The sequence below is a fragment of the Microtus pennsylvanicus genome, chromosome 1 (assembly GCF_037038515.1).
Source record: "Microtus pennsylvanicus isolate mMicPen1 chromosome 1, mMicPen1.hap1, whole genome shotgun sequence".
NCBI classification, from domain to species: Eukaryota; Metazoa; Chordata; class Mammalia; order Rodentia; family Cricetidae; genus Microtus; species Microtus pennsylvanicus.
Window position 1 is genome coordinate 64,520,585 of NC_134579.1, and position 20,323 is coordinate 64,540,907.

The window sequence follows — 20,323 nt, forward strand, 5'->3', positions numbered from 1 at the left end:
CAAGAATACAGAGCCCATTCTATAAGTATCTGGTTGTCTACATCTCTGGTGAAATGGTGAAGAGGTGAAGAGTCTACATGTTTATACATATTGTTATCCTATTTATGCCTACCGATGTATCCTTTTGTTGTTTTTAGGTTCTCAACCCATTTTACATTTTCCAGCTGTTCAGTGTTATCCTGTGGAGCATTGATGAATACTATTATTATGCTCTAGCCATTGTGATCATGTCCATAGTATCCATTATAAGCTCACTATATTCCATTAGGAAGGTAAGTCAGAATTTCTTACATTTTTCAGGAGTATATTTGCATTCTATGGTAACTTGTAAGTTTTTTAGAATGTATAGTACTTGGTATAGAATACATTTAACGTAATATTTCCATAAGTACACATACAAACTTCCTTTTTTTTTATTTTTTTATTTTTTGGTTTTTTTCGAGACAGGGTTTCTCTGTAGTTTTGGAGCCTGTCCTGGAACTAGCTCTTGTAGACCAGGCTGGTCTCGAACTCACAGAGATCCGCCTGCCTCTGCCTCCTGAGTGCTGGGATTAAAGGTGTGCGCCACCATCGCCCGGCCTCCTCCTCCTTCTTCTTCTTTTTTTTTTTGTTTTTTTTTGGTTTGTTCATTTAGACAAGATAGCTAAGAGGGCCAGGGAGCCAGACCAAAGCCATGACAGGTTTCTAATAGTCCCCAGCAGGGACGTGTTTTGATTTACTGAAGGTGACTGGAGCTGAGCAAGGAATTCTCCAGAAAACTACAACTCAGGGGCAACCAATTAGCAGGTGCTCCACAGCCTTTTGTTGGCTTAGCACATGACCATAGCTTCTTTATAGCTAAAGATAGCTTTCTCTACCCTGCTGCTAAAATGTCTCTAACCACTAGAGCCACCTACAGTACAATCAGCACCCCCAGATTAATTTCTCCTCCCTGGAATTCCCCTAATCTGTCATAAAAAGGGGCCTGCGAACCTCTTGGGTGGTCGCTATGTGCTACCCCAAAATGTTCGCAGTTTTTTATATATAAACGTTCTTGCTTATTGCATACGTGACTGGTGGTCTTTTATGGGCTTCTTGCAGACCCTTTCGGTAACTAGGGTAGCCTTTAACCAGTCTTTATACTTTACGCTTGGTCTTGGACATACTATTTGTGTGTGTGTGTGTATACTGTTCTTTTGTCTTCATTTATGTCAGTGCACCTGAAGTGTCTGGTGCCTGCAAAGGCCCGAGGAGATTATTGGATCCTCTGGGACTAGAGTTACAGATGACTGTGAGCCACTGTGTGGGTGCTGTGAATAAACCTGGGTCTTCTATTAGAGTTGGTTGAGCTCTTAATCAATCATCGAGCCATCTCTTCAGCTCTGGCTTTTTTCCTTTTTTTTCTCTTTCCTTTGGGTCAGAGGGGAGAATCAAATACTTTATTGTTTTTGTGGTACTAGAGTTTGAATTTAAGACTGCATATGCTCACAAAGCTACACTCTTAGATGTTTTTAGAATCAAATTATCACATGATCACTCAGAAGCTATAGGTGTCTATATTTGCTTATTAAAGATTGAAGTGTTGACAAGATAATTCCTATGTTTTCAAGACTGCCTCATTTAAAGTGTATCTTTGAGCTAAATTGGAATTCTTGAATTTCTAACTTGGGTATGTGCATGGATATGTTTACATATAAGTGAGTGCAGTTGTGCTTGGCGGCCTCATTTTGATCCTGGGTATCTTCTTGGATTGTTTTCTGCCCTACTCATTGAGGCATGGCTTCAATTGAACCCAGAGCTCACTTACTGAACTAGTTCAGCTAACCAGGTTGCTCTAGGAATCCTCTGTCTTTGCCTTTTGAGTGCTGAAATTATAGGCAGGCTGCCATGCCCATTTAGCTTTCACATGGGTGCTCAGAACTGAACTTGAGTAGTGTCTTCGTTAGGGTTTCTATTGCTGTGAAGACACACCATGACCACGGCAACTCTTATAAAGGAAAACATTTAGTTGGGGCTGACTTACAGTTAAGCAGTTTAGTTCATTATCATGGCAGGAAGCATGATGGTATGTAGGCAGGCATAGTAATAGGTAGCTGAGAGTTCTACATCTGGATCAACAGGCAACAGGAGGAGAGAGTGACACTGGGCATGACTTGAGCATTTGAAACCCCAAAGGCCACACCTCCCAATAGTGCCCCTGTGTGGACTTGTGGGGGCCATTTCATTCAAGCCACCAGAAGTAGCAAGCAAGTAACCATGGAGTCATCTCCCTATCCCATGAGTTTTGACCTTTTATATAGGCAGAATAGTAAAAAAATGATCACAGTAATTGAGCTTTCTTTTATTTATCTCGATTTGTATATTGTTTATTTCTTTTTTCTTTCAGCAATATGTTATGTTACATGATATGGTGGCAACTCACAGTACCGTGAGAGTTTCAGTTTGTAGAGTAAATGAAGGTAAGTACATCAGAGGAGGGTTGAAAGAGTAAATGAACACACAACATGTAATTAAATACTTGTGTAAAGTAAGACCATTTTTATATGTTTATACATATTTTAAAATTGCATTTATTTATTTAATTGTATGTATGTAGAGTGGCATGTATGGAGATCAGAAGACAACCCACGACACTCCCTGCTCTTTCTCCCATGTGGGTCCTGGGATTGAACTAAGGTCATTAGGCTTGGTGGCAAGCACCTGTACTCTTTTCCACCTCACCAGCCCTATTATTTCTTCTTCTCCCTTCCTCTCTTCCTTCTTCAGAATTGAAAATACACATTTAGATTCCCAGATTTGTGGACAGTTCGTTCCTTTATATAACATTGTACAATGTAGAGGCTCTTTGCTAAGCTCTAGGACATGATAAACAACGAAGTGTGGTGAGTACTATGAAAGCAGGGACTTCTTAACACTAGACTGCTGTGCTCTTAGGTACTCACGGTGGGTTTTTTAAAGTCGAAGAAAGCCAAATTAAAGACAGGTGAGGACCAAGCCATGGTGGTGCACATGCCTTTAATCCCAGCACTCAGGAGGCAGAAGCAAGTGGATCTCTGTGAGTTCAAGGCCGGCCTGGTCTACAAGAGCTAGTTCCAGGACAGGCTCCAAAGCTATAAAGAAACCCTGTCTCAACAAACGAGGAAAAGAAAATTGGTGAGGAGTCTAAGATGAGGAGGAGAGGAGCACCCAAAGGCCTGAATTTCAGACTGTGTTCTTCTAAGATCTGGAATTCAGCAAGTCATGTGCTGAAAGTAGATGAAGGGTTTTAAGGAATTTGGATGCCTCCAAAGGCTGAAATGCTACCAAATGACTTTAAGCAGATTTCATCCTGTTCGTCTTTCAGAAAAAACATTAATTCTGGCTCCCATGTTTCGAGTGGTTTTTCAGGAACAATACTAAAGGCATCACCCAGATCAAGAACAGGGTTGTGGAGTTAACAAGAAAGGATATGGGTTTGAAATGTGGGCCTTGAACAAGATGTGATAATTGAAAGTGAAGTCTCAAGAGATGTATGCAGTTGGGTAGTGTTGTTACATGGGACAAAGTAAAAAGGAAACAGTGATTGTGGGGAGAATGCTTGGGACATATAAGCTGTCTGAGATGTTGAAGTGAAGGATAGCATAACGCCGTGGTCTTTGGAGGCAGTAGCCACTTTCATTTCTCCAGAATTCAAAATCAGTCTTTTTTTTTTTATATTCTCCACATTTCTCTCCCCCCAGGCCCCTCACTCTTTCTTTTGAGTTAGGATTGCTAAATTAGCAACACTGGCCTCCTAAGTAGCTGGGATTACAGGTATGAGCTTTACCTTCGAAAGGCTCCATTTTCTTGACTGTCTCCAAGTCATGCAGTCTTCCTTCTTTGCTTTCTTCCTGGTCACTTCTGTCTCTAGAATCTCCCTCACTCGCTGCCTTCTTATTTTTGGTAGGATTCTTTTAAAGTGGTTTTGTGTGTGTGTGTGTTTTGTTTCTATATTATAGCAGCACAGGTTGGCCTAGACCTTTTTATGTACCGGAGGAGATGATCTTGAAATTCTGCTCTTGCTGCTACAAGCTCTAAGACTGCATGGGCAGCACAATAGTTTTGGAACTTTTTCAGTGAAAAGCCACCACACCCAGCTTTTGGAGGTTTTTAGAGACCTGAGAGAGGGTCTTCTTGCCAGGCTGGCTTCAAATTCATGATCTTTTTGCTTTTCAGCCTTCCAAATGCTGGGATTTCAATGCCTGATTTAAATTTTCAAGGGAATAATGAATTAAGTGTTATTATATATTTAATAATTCTTCTTGGTATATTTTTTTAATAATTTAAGAGACTGAAACATTGAGAAGAGGCAAGACATAAATAATTGCATTTAAAATATCTTTGAAAAGAAAATACGGTAAATTTTTCATGTCTTTAGTTGCTGTGTAATATTAGAAATCTGAATTCATTTTGCCTGTTACAGCCAAATTTCCTGTGTGGACTTAAGTGCTTGTATTTTAAGATGTCAGATTGACCAGAGCATGGAGGTGTGATGAGGATGTTGTATCACCTGTGCTTAGTCAGCATGTTGTTAGGAAACAAGTCAGCTGACATATTTTGATGCCTGGTGCCTATGGAGGCCAGGAGAAGCTGTCAGCGTCTCTAGAACTGGAGTTACAGATTGTTGTAATCCTTCATGTGGGTGCTGGGAATTGCATTCAGGTGTCGTGGCAAAAGTGTCTTAACCCCTGAGTCATCTCTCCAGTCTTGATGCATTGCTAATGTTTGTTGAGACTTCATGTGCTACACTATAGGTATTAACACACTGTATCAGTAGCTTACTGAGAGCAGGAGACTTTTGGATAGGTCGTTTATTTGCTGTAATTCTATTCCAAATTAAATTTCTTCTTCTTTTTTTTTTTTTTCAAATTTAGAAATAGAAGAAATCTTTTCTACAGACCTTGTGCCTGGAGATGTCATGATCATTCCATTAAATGGGACAGTCATGCCTTGTGATGCAGTGCTTATTAATGGCACTTGCATTGTAAATGAAAGCATGCTAACAGGTAAATGGGATCACCAGTATCTTGCTTATTGTTTATGATGGTATTAATGTTATGTAGTTTAAGCTTCTTAAAAATCATACCATTTCTATCATTTACTCATAAATGTATTTGATAGTGATTGCGTGTGCAAGTAGACTACATTTTGAGCTAAAAGAAAAACAAAGTCACTATTCTGGTACTAACCATATTTCTGGGCCTGTTTCTTGCCGCTCTTTGGACATAGAAAAATGTATGAGAGTAAGGGAAGAGGAGAGAAGTCCTTTTCTATAGAGATTGCAGTGAATTTCATTATTTGTTAAGATTTTTTATGTTCTTTAATTGGGAAGAAGTAGACTTTAAGGTAACTACTGGAAATTCACAATTTAGAAATAGATCTTTCTGCCTTTTAAATTGTGAATTTTTAAATCTTAATCTGGCTAGAAATTGTTTCCTGTATATTGAGGCTTAAAACACACAATCTCGAACAAATTTCTACATTCTGGCTGTTTTGAAGAATGCTATTGACAATTAAAGGACAAAAAGAAAGAACCACATACTACCTATTCTTTTTCTTTCTCTTGCCCAAGTTTTCTTTGCTATGGTGGTATATTTCTGTCTATATTTGTGTCTTTTTGTCTAGTGGTGATTAAAGATGTCATGACATCACTGGTTACTTAAAGTAACAGTACTTTTCAGCTCTGTTCTTTTTTTTTTTTTTAAATATTTATTTATTATGTATACAATATTCTGTTGGCGTGTATGCCTAAAGGCCAGAAGAGGGCACCAGACCTCATTACAGATGGTTGTGAGCCACCATGTGGTTGCTGGGAATTGAACTCAGGACCTTTGGAAGAGCAGACAATGCTCTTAACCACTGAGCCATCTCTCCAGCCCCTTCAGCTCTGTTCTTAAGGATGTGTTCTTTGGTCTTTGAAATTTTTTGAAGGTCATTACGCATTATTTATGAATCACGAATCAATCACTCTGGACTTACTGTGCGAAACCACTTGGTATTTGTCAGTGAACCAACTGATAGACAAAAGCTCATGGGTTACACCATGTCCTCCATATATAGGGCAGTTATTAAATATTACAAACAGTACTCTAACACTTAAAATATTTCACTGTTTTTTCAGTATGTATTTGACATTGATTTCTAAGCTTTCCTTTAACATTTGGTTTTCTTAACAGGGGAAAGTGTTCCAGTGACAAAGACTAACTTGCCAAATCCTTCAGTGGATGTAAAAGGAACGGGGGAGGAGTTGTACAGTCCAGAGACACACAAGAGACACACTCTGTTTTGTGGGACAACTGTTATTCAGACCCGTTTTTACACTGGAGAACTTGTGAAAGCCATAGTAGTTAGAACAGGTAAAGTCTCTTTTGAATTTGAAACCTACTGGATGATTATAAAGGAATTGTGATTGTGAAGTTAATTCTCATGAAAAGATAAATAATTTTTCTTTTTAATTTTTGAAAGGATTTAGTACTTCCAAAGGACAGCTTGTTCGTTCTATACTGTATCCCAAGCCAACTGATTTTAAACTCTATAGAGATGCCTACTTGTTTCTGCTGTGTCTTGTGGTGGTGGCTGGCATTGGGTTTATCTACACAATCATCAATAGCATTTTAAATAAGGTATGTAACTTGATAGGTTTGGTACTTAATTATTTCACATATGACTGAAGTTAATTTTAACTTTATGTCTGAAGAAAAATGTGACACTAGTATATATTATATTCGAAGGCAAAGTTATATTGGGTGACTTAGGCAGGAAAATTAGTTTTGGACTGTATTGCAAGATCCTGCTCAACAAGAAAACTCCACAAGTATAAATCATTTTCATCATAGCATATTATTCTTTAGAATGTCTGGCACCAAACACTCTTTCATATTTGTGGAATAAGTTAATCTATACAGTTGTAACTTGTCTTGCTTATTTAGCTATTTTTTGTTCCTAACTCCACCTCTTGGGTGCTGGGATTACAGGTGCACACCCCCATTCTTAGCAAAATGATTTCTAAACATTCAGTAAAAGAGGCACATGTAAGGGCCCATGCCTGATTTTTTTCTAGCTTCTGTGGAGACTGTCCAGGTGCTTATAGGATGAGACAGTATCAGATAAAGTTTGTTCAACTTGATTTGAAGACAGTCATGTGAAGAATGCAAGCTGTTAGAATGAGATGAGTATTTCTAAGAGTAAATATTTGTCTTCTTTAGCTGCTATTCTGTTCGTCCATTGAGTCTTCTGTTTAGAATTACCTATAAGCATTGGGGTTTGAACCTAGGGCCTCAAACATGCTAAGCTATTGTTTATATGCCTCAGCCATTTTATAAGATCTTTGAATGAAAAGAAATTATGTCAGTAATAGATAGGAGTATATATTTATAAATACAAAAATAGTGTGTTTTTTTCATTAGATTAATTGAGTATTGTTAGTTTGACATTTATTTTTATGTTAATTGTAGAAAGAAGTTCAGGAAATAATTATTAAGTCTCTTGATATCATTACAATTACTGTGCCACCTGCACTACCTGCTGCAATGACCGCTGGAATTGTATATGCTCAGAGAAGACTGAAAAAAGTTGGGATTTTCTGTATCAGTCCCCAAAGGATAAATATCTGTGGACAGCTGAATCTTGTTTGCTTTGATAAGGTTGGTTTGGCTTCATAATAATTACTGTTACTTTAAATGTTTATATTTGTATTTCCTTTATGAATTTATTTGCCCATAATTTTAGTGTTTCTGTAGTTTTCCTTCTTTCCAGTTACTTAGCATTTGTAGATTTTGAAATATTTTTCTTCACTCTCCCCCTTCTCTTAAAACTGGTTTTCATTATATATCCCTGGCTGGCTTGGAATTCATGTAGATCAAGGTGTCCTCAAACTCACAGAAATCTGCCTTCTTCCACCCTCTTGAGTACTGGAATTAAAGACATGCACCACCATTCCTGGCCTTCGTTATTTACATGTTTGTTTGTTTAATCTTCATGGGTGTTTTGCCTGCATCTTTGTCTATATATGTGTGTTCAGTGCCCACAGGCTATAAGAGGGCCCCTGGAATTACAGACAGGTGTGAGATACCATGTAGGTGCCGGGAAATTGAGCCCAGGTCTTTCAAAATCTTTTAGTAATAAAACTGAATATATATGGCTGCTGGAGAGATAGATAGATGCTCAGTATTTATGAGCATTGACTGTTTTCAGAGGATCAGAGAGCCCGAGTTCGGTTCACATCACCCATGTGGCACCTCAAAACCTTCTGTGACTGTAGTTCCAGGGTAATGGTTCCCTTTCCTGACCTCCTTGGGCACCTGGCACGCACAGGATAAACAAGTGTATGTGCAAGCAAAACACCCATGCTCAAAACCAAATTAATTTTAAAAATTAAAAACTTAATGGAAATGAGTAAAGATTATATGGTCCTTCATATTTTTAGGCAATTATAATGTAATAGAACAGCCTCTGTGAATGTGTATTTACTATGTTGTGTGTGTAAAGATGTATTTGTTTATTATGTATACAGTGTTTATCTACATGTATGTGCCAGATCTCACTATAGACAGTTGTCAGCTACCATATGGTTGCTGGGACTTGAACTCCAGAACCTCTGAAAGAGCAGTCGGCAACCAGTGCTTTTAACCTCTGAGCCATATCTCCAGCCCTCAATATTTTTAATTGTTCATAAATATGTATTTTAACATTCTGTGATTTTTATTGAATCCCCAACCATTTTGTTGAAGAAAACGGTCATTTCCTTCCTTCCTTCCTTCCTTCCTTCCTTCCTTCCTTCCTTCCTTCCTTCCTTCCTTCCTTCCTTCCCCCTTTCTCCTCCCCTCTCTCTCTCTCTCCCTCTCCCTCTCCCTCTCCCTCTCCCTCTCCCTCTCCCTCTCCCTCTCCCTCTCTCACTAGCTCTTGTAGACCAGGCTGGCCTCGAACTCCCAAGTGCTAGGATTAAAGGTGTGCACCACCACTGCCTGGCAAAACTGGTCATTTTCTTACCTGGGTTTAACTATTAGCTTCCTCTTGGTGTTTAAATTTTCTTCTTGGCTCCTTGTTCCATAATCTGTGCTGTTCTACCATGACATCAACAGATACTGCTTGTTGGTGAGTAAGTAGGTTGACAGGTGCATTTTCTTTATATTGTTGGCACATGAGTAAATTAAATACAGTTCACACAGGTAGTGCCTTGTATTTGAAGGAGGAGTTGTGCAGGTTCACTAACAGTATACGAGAGCTCCCACCTCTCTTTCCTTTCTTTCAGACTCTGCTTCTTTCTTGTGTATATGTAGCATAGTTGTTGATTGATTTTGAGTCTCAGCATTTTATTTTTTGTAAGCAGTTGTCCTTACTTTGTCCATGTGTACTTTTTTTTAATTTTAGACTGGAACGCTTACTGAAGATGGTTTAGATCTCTGGGGAATTCAGCGAGTGGAAAATACCCGGTAAATATTAGCTAGATAGTCTAGTTAACTTTTAACATTTTAGCATATTCAGCTTTCTAACATAATAGACAACCGTGTACCTACCACAGATAATAAACTTACTCATGTATATATGTTTCCGATATCTTTTAGAATTTATTTATGGTGTGTGTGTGTGTGTGTGTGTGTGTGTGTGTGTGTGTGTGTGTGTGTAGGCAGGTGTGGGCTTGTAGTCGGCACAACTTGTAGGAGTAGGTTTTTTTCCTTCAGCATGTATGGCTGGAACTCAGGCTTGGGTTGTCAGACATGGTTTCTCATCAAGTTTGTGGGGCAAGCAAGCACCTTTATCCCAAGCTGAGCTGTCTTTAACTAATTGCTTTTCAGTTAGCATACCAAGTAATGGATTTCATTATGGCTTTTTCATTCATCTGATTTTTGCTTTGCTCTAGTTTACTCCTCTGCCCCATTGTTCCCCCTTAGGCCTCTTCTCCACACTTGCTTCCTTCTCCACCATCTCACCCTCTGCTTTCATGTCACATACATGACATTGCCCTCTTTTTTCCTATCTTAAGATCTTTTCCTCTCCTCATGTTCCTCATTCTAGTTTTCATATCTTAAACAAACATGCTCATACACACACACACATATAACAGTTTTTAATTATAATACCTCAGATGAGAGAAAGTGTGATTTGTCTTGCTGCTTAAGAAAATGATTTTCTGTTATAAATGTGCTAATGTAAGCTTTCTTTGACTAAATACAATTTTACTGTATATTTTTTTATTCATTCATGTGTTGATGGATATGTGGGTGGTTCCATTTCTTAACTGTTGTGGCCCTGGTTGTCTTGGAACTCACTATGTAAACCAGGCTGACCTTTAACTCAGAGATCCTCCTACCTCTGATGGAATTAAAGGCATGTGCCATCATGCCTATTCTGGAAGTTGAAGATTTCTGTATGTTGGATATCCATAGAGTCTCATATATATCTACACACACACACACACACACACACACACACACACACACACACGTATTCAAGAGCGTTACAGCTGGGCTTTCTGGTAATTCTACTTTTTAATTTTTTTGATGAACCTTACTGATTTTTATAGTGGCTGAACAAGTTTCTATTCCCACCAATAAAGAGTATATAAGCCTTTTTCCTCCCCACAATCTTCACCATCATTGGTTGGTTGTTTTGTTGGTGCTAGCTGTTCTGACTGAGTAGCAGCTGGAATTGCAACTATAGTTTTGATTTGTATTTCCTTGGTGACTAAAGATGTTCAAGACTTTTTCCAGTGTTTATTAGCCAAATAGCCAGTATTTCTTCTAGCAGTTTTATTGATAAAGTGATTTGATATTTTGGTCTTGCATTTTCATAGTTATTGCTCTGAGGCAATTGGCAAAAGTTTTTTTCCGTTCTCTGTTTCCTCACTCTGGTTAATGGTTTTCTTGCTGCGCAGAAGCTTCTTAATTTTATGAAATCGAATTTGCCAGTTCTTGTGCTTTTGGAACCCTAAAACTTCTGCTCATGCCTCTGTCTTGAAGTGGTTTGCTTATGTTTTCTGCCAACAATTTAACAATGTCAGGTCTCACATTAAGTAATCTGTGTCCATTCTGAGTGACGTGGGATGAAGCTGTAGTTTTACTCTTCTACATATGGACATTTTCCAGTGTGTGCTTTAGATGCTTTTGTTGAGAATTAGTAGCTTTAGACTATAGGGTTTTTTTTACTTCTGGGTACTTGGTTCTATTCCAGTTAGTGAACCTGTCTGTTTTTGTACTGGTACCGAGCTGTTTTTGTTACTGTGGCTTTAATAAAATTTGAGGGTCAGATATTCTTTATGCTAAAGATTACTTTGGTTATGTTAGGGCTTGGTGCTTTCATATGAATTTTAAGATTTCTTTCTGTCCAGCTATTCACTGGAATTTTGATGGGGGACTGCATAGCAATATATAAATTGTTAAATTTGGTGTGGTGGCACACACCTTTAATCCCAGCACTCAGGAGGCAGAGGCAAATGAATCTCTTGAGTTTGAGGCCAACCTAATCTACAGAGTGAGTTCCAGGGGACAATCAGAGCTACATCATGAGACTCTGTCTCAGAAAACAAAAGAGAAAAGAATCGTATAGATAGCTCTTGGTAATTCAGCTGTTTAACACTCTTCTGTCAGTCTGTGGGCATGAGCGGAAGTTCTGTTATCTTGTCTTCAAGTTTCTGAAAGCTTGCATTTTTTGGTTTGTTTTATGGTTAGGTATCCGATTTTTTTTTCGTAGCTGTTGTGAACAAGATGTCCCGTGGTTTGTTTTGGGGACAGTGTATGTTTTTGTGGTAATTTTTTTTTTTTGCTTTATATTGTAAACACCCCCCCCATTTCTTTTTCTACTGTTTGAGATGTGAGGTGGGTATGTGCATGTACCACACATGTGTATACGCAGGTTTGCATGTGTATGTGTGCTCCTTTGGAAGCCAGAGATCAATGTCTGGTGTCTTCTCTCTATTGCCCTCCATCTTAGTTTCTGAGACAGGATCTCTAACTGATCAGCTAGACCAGCTGGCCAGTGAACCTCCAAGATTTTTTTGTCTTTGTTTCTCAGTGCTAGCAGGCAGACACACACCATGCATACAACTTGGCTTGCATAGCAAGCAAGCTCACTTTACTCACTGAACAATATATCCTCAGCCCTCCACCTAAATATTTATGTACAGGTGTGGTTTCATGTATTTTACTGTCATTTTTGGTCTGATCTTGAACTCCTTGGTTTTCCTGTTCCAGTCCCAAGTGCTGGGATTACAGGACGTGTCCGCCAGGCCTGGTTTTATTTGTATTTTTGTTTTGTTTTATTTATTTATTTATTTATTGATCACAAACCTGTAAAGATGTATTAAAATGTTGGGTTGAGTCTAGAAAAATGCAAAACTAATTCAGTGTGTATTCTCTGTTTAGATTTCTTTTACCAGAAGACAATGTTTGCAGTGAGATATTGGTAAAATCTCAATTTGTTGCTTGCATGGCTACTTGTCATTCACTTACAAAAATTGAAGGTGTTCTTTCTGGTGACCCACTTGATTTGAAAATGTTTGAAGCTATTGGATGGGTAAGTTTAACCTTTTTGCTTTTGAAACAGGTCCCCCCCCCATTTTGTAAGTAGGCTTATTTTAAACATAGCTGTATAGCTGAGGATATTCTCCTGCCTTTAACTCGTGCGTACAGACATAAGCTCTTAACTTTCTGTTTTTATGGTGCCTTACACTCTGTTTATATGGCGATAGTCTGTATCTTGACCAGTAGCTTACTTCCAGACTCTCCTCCAAGACTTCAGCTATTCACAGTGCCAGCCTCAGCTGCTCTTCCTGACCCTTTTCATGCCTTCAAAACAAGTTTATGTGATTCTAATACATTATCAGTTTGGGGTGTCTGCATGAGATGCAGCTTTGTCTACCCTGGAATAGATTGTGTGCTGACTCTGAGGAAATAGTTCCAGAAGATTTCACCTCAGTGATTCTGGCCTCTTTTTTAATCACTGCTAATTTCTTAGCCCCAGCTGACTAGCATCAATTGTGCCAGCAAAGGTTTTACTTTAGTGGATCTGGTTTTTTTGTTTTATTTTGGTTTTTCGAGACAAGATTTCTCTGGCTGTGCTGAAACTCTACTCTGCCTCCTTTGTGGGATTAAAAGTGTGCACCACCACTACCCGGTGGTTCTGGTCCTTTGTTAATCACAGCCAGTTCTTCAACTCCAGCTGACCAGAACCACAGATTCTTAATTTAAATATATTACATAAATGGCCCTGATAGAGTCTTTTCTTCCCTCTGAATCTCACAAACAAGACTGCCACCACCCACTGAGCTCTGAGCATACAGTGCCTTTTCTAACCCAAAGCTCCTTCCACAATCCTCTCTAAAACATGGTCAGGTTTGCCACAGCAATACCCCACAACCTGGTGCTAATTTCTGTATTGGTTAGGATTTTTTTGGCTGTGGTAAAATACTGTGATCGAAGGCAACTAGAGAGGAGGATAGGGTTTACTTGAGTTTATAGTTCCACGTGGCATTCATCATTTAAAATAGTTGATGTAGGAAATCAAAACTAGAATGTCTTGGAGGCTGGAACTAAGGCAGAGCCATGGAAGAGTGTTGTTTTTACTGACTTGCTTCCCAAGCCTTGCTCAGCCTGTTTGTATGTTTTGTTTTTGGTTTTTGAAACAGGTCTCTCTACTTAGCCCTAGCTGTCCTTGAATGCATTATGTAGACCATGCTGACCTTGAACTCACAGTGGTCCACCACTTCTGCCTCTGGGCGCTGGGACTAAGTGTGCCTGCCACCTTACCTGGCTTCAGTTTGCTTTCTCATACCATCCAGGACTACCTGCCTAGGAGTAGCACCATCTCTAGGGGCTAGGTTCTCCCACATCAGTCATTACTCAAGAAAATGCCCCACAGGCTGGTCTGGTAGGAGCATTTTTTAAATTGTGATTTCCTCTTCTTAAACTTGCCTTAAAACTGATCATAGGACAATAAGATACATCCCAGTTTTTGAGATGGTCAGATAAGCTATTCTTGCATAATACTAGGTTCAATTTCCAGCATCATATGGCAGTTTAGAGCTCTCTGTAAGTCCAGACCCTCTCGTGTACACACAAGGTGTACAGATAATATGTTCGGGTAAAAATACCCATACCCATGCACATAAAAAAATATATATTTTTTTTAAAAAGGTGAAAATCAAGAGGTTACGACTATAGTAGCTAAGCTGTTTATGATTTCATGGTATGGCTCTAAAATCACATGCTATCTTGTACAGCTTATTTTTATTTAGTGGTTCCATTAACTATATCTGAACTCTGTCTAGGCTTGAGAAAAGCTCTCTTGTAGTCCAGTTGACCTTAAGCTGGCTGTGTAGCCTAGGTTAGTGTGAAAATCGTGATTCCTTTGCTTTTGTATTTCTTTTGTTTGTTTTTGAGACAGGGTTTCTCTGAGTAACAGTGCTGGCTGGCCTGAAACTCGCTTTTGTAGAACAGGCTGGCCTCAGACTCACTACTCAGATCCTCCCGCCTCTGCCTCCCAAGTGCTGGGATTAAAGGTGTGTGCTACTACCGCCTGGCCTTGTTTTTGTATTCTTGAGTACTGGGATTACAAGTGTATACCTGTGAATACATACACACTTGTATCATTTATTGGCAGAAAGGAAATCCCTGTATTATAGGGTAAAAATCTTGTTAAAAACCATGTGCCTCCAGATCATTCTGAAGACAACAGGCTTTATTATTTTATTTTTTATTTATTTAATTTATTATTTTATTTTTTATTAAATATTTTATTATTTATTATTTATTGCTGCTTTATTCTACTTCTAAGCTACTTCTCCCTTCACCCAAAGGTTGCGAGGTGTCTGAGTAGTTATTTTTATGTTTTATTTTATTTATGTTAATAAAAATATATTTAAGTAAAATGTATTTATGTTAATAGTTTAGTGTTCATATGTCCTTTGGCAACAATTGCTTCCCCACCTCCCAATGAACCACTTAAAAATGAAATGAATATGGAATTTTGTGGTATGTTGAATGTTTTACTTTTAGATTTTGGAAGAAGCAACTGAGGAAGAAACAGCACTTCATAACAGAATTATGCCCACTGTGGTTCGTCCTTCCAAACAGCTGTTTCCGGAATCTACAGCTGTAGGAAACCAAGAAATGGTAGGATGCCACTTTGAATTCTAGTTTAGAAGTACCTCCATTAGAAGGGTGTTGGGTATGTTATCCCAGGCAGATACAGGTGTGTTCTAACTGAGCTTTTCAGAATGGCTACCCTGGTGGGAGACAGGCATTCTCTGGAAATGTTGAAATTTAATTCTCAGTGCCCTTGTGTCCTTTGCCACTTACACATGTGATAGCTAATCTTTTTACTTTGCATCTGTATCCCTAGAATTGTATACAAATAATTTATAAAAAAGCACTCATACTAGTTTTACTCTTAGATGAATTTGTCATTGTCTTTCATTTATTTTAGCACTTAATGTGTCAGTATTTTTATGATTCTAGAATATTTGAAAATGTTCTAACACTATTTCCCCCCTTAATCCATGACATCCTGTGCTAGGAATTGAAGCCTGAGCTATAGGCATTCTACCTGGGTGGTCATACCATGAAGCTACACCATGACAGCATTTTTTTTAATGGGCGATGTTGTATTGGGACTCTTAGGTTCTGACTTAAATACCCAAAGTTGCTTGTTATTTTGTGAATGTTTTAGTTTTTTGTAGCTGATGTATATTAATCTGTACCTTATTTTCTTGGTTTTAGGAGCTGTTTGAACTTCCAGTAAGTGAAGAATGCTTTCTTCTTAGATTAAGTACATTTGTTTTTATTCTTAAAGAATAAATCCTTTATGCATTTTTTAAATTAAATAGGCTGTTTATGAGATAGGAATTGTTCGACAATTCCCATTTTCTTCTGCTTTACAACGAATGAGTGTGGTTGCAAGGATACTAGGTGACAAGAAAATGGATGCCTACATGAAAGGAGCCCCCGAGGTTATTGCCAGTCTTTGTAAACCTGAAACAGGTAAGGAAGTAACTAGGTTCTGGGTAAAACTCAGCTGTTTACATAAGCTTACAGTAACAATTCTAAAATCAAATTTCCTCTTATTTTTAAAAGTTCCAATTGATTTTGAGAAAGTTTTAGAAGATTATACCAAACAAGGCTTCCGTGTGATCGCTCTTGCACACAGAAAATTGGAGTCAAAACTGACGTGGCATAAAGTACAACATATTAGCAGGTACGATTGAGTAGCAGTCCTACAGTCCCCGTAATGTATCCCTATGTTCCTGTAAGTCATGTGCAGTAAAGGTTGAATGTGTGAAATATGTATATTGTAGCTTTGTTTTTGGTGTTTGAGGTGAAACTGGTTTTTTTTTTTCCTTTTTATTCTATATTGCCCTTTTTGTTTGGTTTTCAAGACAGTTTCTCTGTGTAGTCCTGACTATTCTGGAATTCACTGTGTAGAGCAGACTTGCTTAGAAATGATCTGCCTGCCTCTTCCTCCCACTGTTGGGATTAAATCGTGGGCCACCATGCCCCACTCATCAATTTTTTTGCCTGTGTTTATGTTCTTCAAATAATTGTTTTCTTTAGAAGTCTTGGAAATACTTGTAGTTTGTGAAATTGTTATCAGATTCTGTTTTTTATTTTGATTTTTAAGGTACTTGTATGTCTGTGTATGGATTTGTACATGTGATTGCAGGGCCCATGGATACCAAGAGTGAGTGGTCCCCTTGAGTTAGAGTTACAGGCAATTGTGAGCTACCTGATATAGTTGCTGGGAACTGAATTTGGGTCCCTGTCAAAAGTGGTATTATTTGCTCTTAGCCACTAAGCCATCCTCCAGCCTGCTAGGAAATTTTTACTTTGTGCCAGGCATGTTTTAGGAGAAGTAAATGATTCTAGTGTTCATTTTTACTAAAACCACCCAATGGGAATCAAACACAAATCATGAGTTATAGTACCTGATATTCCCTCTCTCCCATTTTCCCCTATCCTTTATCGAAGGACATTACTGACATCTTTTACTCTGCTATATAGATAAGGCTTTATATTTGACTTAACTTTTCCTGTGGCTATGATAGGGTCCTGGCTAAAGCAGTTTTAAGGAAGAAAGGTTTTTTTTATTTTTTTAGCTCACAGTTCAAGGTACAGTCATCATGGTGGGGTAGGGCCGTTGAGGCGGCAGGAGCTTGAAGCATCCAGTCTCATCACAGTTAGGAAACAGAAGTCTGAATTTTGTGCTTCTACTTGTCTCTTTCTCCATTTCTGCAGGCCAGAATCACAGCCAGAGAATGGTGGCACCTACAGTGGGTGGGGTTTCCCACCTCAACATATTAAGCAAGATTATCCTTGACAGGATTACTCAGAGTCCTGTCTCCAGTTGTTCCTAGATTGTCAGGTTTACAGCTATTAGCTTACACCCTTCTGTTCCTTTTGAATAGCTGATGATGTACTTAGCCTGTAAGGGCATTGTAATTTTTCAGGCTGTGTTTAGTATTTTGTACGCGAAAGGAATTTAGTTTGTCCTTATACTTCTGCCTGTTTTGGAGAGGTGATCTGTACATTAAAAAATATAAACAAACAAAAACAGAGCAAGGAGGCTGGAGATGTAGCTCAGAACTTAAGAGCTCTGGCTACTTTTTCAGAGGACCTGGGTTTGGTTTCTAACTCCTATATAGTGTCTCATGATCACCCATAACCCCAGAACCAGGGGATCTAACATCTTCATCTGACTTCCATGGGTACTAGGTACACCCCAATCATAGATGCAGGCAAAATACATACATACAAAAACAATACTAGTGAACTGATAACATAAGTCACTCTGAAAACCACAGGTATGTCCTAATTCTCACAAAAGGACACATTGGTCTTTTCTTTCCTTCTAATGTCACCTTTTGCCATTGTCACCCTTGAAGACTAGTTGTTCAGCCACATATAGTTTTCATAGAGCTTTCTGTTCCCTTGAATAGATGTTTGTTTCTGGAGATAGTGAACTGGTACTTGTATCTGTGGTTCATTCATTATGTGAGTGTTTTACTTTATAGCTTTTAGATATTTTAGATTTCTCTGTCAATCTTTTGTCCAAAGTAAACTATTATATATTCTTTTCAGAGATGCCATTGAAAACAACATGGATTTTATGGGATTGATTATAATGCAGAACAAATTAAAACAGGAAACCCCTGCAGTACTTGAAGATTTGCATAAAGCCAACATTCGAACTGTCATGGTCACAGGTGAGTGTGACTCTGAAGCTCCAGTTGTATGAGATTGATGAATAGTCAGGTATCCATTTAGTGTCTGTTTAGTGGCTCTGCCATGTATTGTCCTGTTTTAACTCTAAATAATTTTCAAAGATAATAAGATACCTATAATTCTCACTTAGATTTCTAACAAAATCTGTTTATAGAAAATGTAGTTCATATTGAAGGAGAAACTGAAACTTTTGGTTTTTGTTCTGTCTGCTGTACCCTGTGTTGTACATTGACTTGTGAATTATCCATAAATGTTTCTTGTGATGTAATATAAAATTATTGGGGGGATAAGTGCATGCCTTGTTCATTTTGGGGATTATTTATAATTTTCAGTGTTGGCATATATCGAGTGTTTGTTAGAATTAGGTTAGAATTTTAAAATTATAATTCTTTTCTCTATTATGTGTATGTATGTGTGGAATTCAAGAGAATAGCTTACAGGAGTCAGTTTCTCCTTCCATGTGAGTGCTGGGACTCACACTCTGTTATCAGGCTTGGCAATAGTTCCCTTTCCAGCAGAGCTATTGTGGGGGTCCTTCTGCCAGCCATAGGCACTATAGTAGATGCCTAGTACTCATTCTATACATTATGTTTCCTTATCTTTTTTTTTTTTTGTATTTTGTTTCCTGGAACTAGCTCTTGTAGACCAGGCTGGCCTCGAACTCAATGAGATCCACCTGCCTCTGCCTCCTGAGTGCTGGAATAAAAGGCGTGCACCACCACCGCCCGGTTTATGTTTCCTTTTCAACCTTAATGTGTTTAAAATACTTTGGAAAATTAGGTGACAACATGTTGACGGCTGTGTCTGTGGCCAGAGACTGTGGAATGATTCTACCTCAGGATAAAGTTATTATTGCTGAAGCATTACCTCCAAAGGATGGGAAAGTTGCCAAGATCAATTGGCATTATGCAGACTCCCTAACACAGTGTAATGAATCATCAGCAATTGACTCAGAGGTAATATTTATATTATCTTTTTAAGTTTGTTTATTTGAATTTAGTCTGGGGCAAAACAAGCAGTGGTACAGAAAAACCCAGTATTAAAAAACTAAATGAAAATAGAGGTGAGAACTATGCTGATTCATTAGCGTAAAAATCTGAATGTTTAAATTTTGGTATTTAGTCAAAATTGAGAACCGTAGTTTCAAAGTGTAAGATTCCCAGATACTCAGTTTTAACCATAATCAGCAGTAAATGATCCAGACAGTTCATAAAAATGCAGTTCTCGGGTGTTGGCACATACCTTTAATCCCAGCAATACTGACACAAACTTTTAATCCCAGCACTTGAGAGGCAGAGGAAGGTGATATCTCAGTTCCAGGGCAGCCTTGTCTACACAGTGAGTTATACAGTACAGCCCGAGCTACACAGAGAAACCCTGTCTGGAAAAACGAAAACAAAACAGAAAAATCATTTCTCAGATCACTTCAAATCAAAGCTTATCCTGCCTTTGCCTCTTTATTGCTAGGATTAATTTCCCTCCCTCCCTCCCTCCCTCCCTCCCTTCTTCCCTCCCTCCCTCCCTCCCTCCCTCCCTCCCTCCCTCCCTCCCTCCCTCTTCCTCTCCCTCCCTCCCTCTCTCCCTCCCTCCTCCTCCCTTTTTTGATAAATATTACAGGTAATCTTAATATTGATTTTTTCCCCCTACTTTTTGAATAAATGGTAAAGTTTTTGTTTGTTTGTTTGTTTGAGACGGGGTTTCTCTGTGTAGCCCTGACTGTTCTGGACTTGCTTCATAGACCAGGCAGGCGTTGAACTCAGGTCTACCTGCCTCTACCTTCCAAATGCTGGGATTAAAGGTGTACACCACCCCTGGCTAAAACTAAGATTTTAGTGACATGTATAATATATAATGTGAAATAGTTTAATCTTGGAATAAATATATTAAACATACAACTGTATTTCTTGGTATGGCTTCCTGACTATTGCTCTGATGTCTCATGTACAGGCTATTCCAATTAAACTTGCCCATGATAGTTTAGAGGATCTTCCGTCAACTCGCTATCATTTTGCAATGAATGGAAAGTCATTTTCAGTGATACTCGAACATTTTCAAGATCTTGTTCCTAAGGTAAGCATTATGAATTTATGGATGTTTACATGTGCTATTTATGA

At 38.5% G+C, this 20,323-nt stretch overlaps 1 protein-coding gene across 4 annotated transcripts in view; it reads left to right on the forward strand.

Annotated features, from left to right (window-relative positions):
• The window catches only part of Atp13a3 (ATPase 13A3), an 80,698-nt gene that overhangs the window by 31,967 nt on the left and 28,408 nt on the right, over nt 1-20,323 (forward strand). For all 4 annotated transcript variants that reach the window (XM_075967521.1, XM_075967531.1, XM_075967527.1 and 1 more), the window contains 15 exons: nt 138-272; nt 2,366-2,438; nt 4,872-5,003; nt 6,174-6,353; nt 6,463-6,620; nt 7,452-7,640; nt 9,367-9,428; nt 12,357-12,507; nt 14,988-15,104; nt 15,711-15,728; nt 15,818-15,971; nt 16,065-16,185; nt 18,066-18,190; nt 18,990-19,165; nt 20,157-20,279. In XM_075967521.1, the coding sequence (XP_075823636.1) occupies nt 138-272; nt 2,366-2,438; nt 4,872-5,003; nt 6,174-6,353; nt 6,463-6,620; nt 7,452-7,640; nt 9,367-9,428; nt 12,357-12,507; nt 14,988-15,104; nt 15,711-15,728; nt 15,818-15,971; nt 16,065-16,185; nt 18,066-18,190; nt 18,990-19,165; nt 20,157-20,279 (1,914 nt within the window). The remainder of the gene's footprint in view (nt 1-137; nt 273-2,365; nt 2,439-4,871; nt 5,004-6,173; nt 6,354-6,462; nt 6,621-7,451; nt 7,641-9,366; nt 9,429-12,356; nt 12,508-14,987; nt 15,105-15,710; nt 15,729-15,817; nt 15,972-16,064; nt 16,186-18,065; nt 18,191-18,989; nt 19,166-20,156; nt 20,280-20,323) is intronic.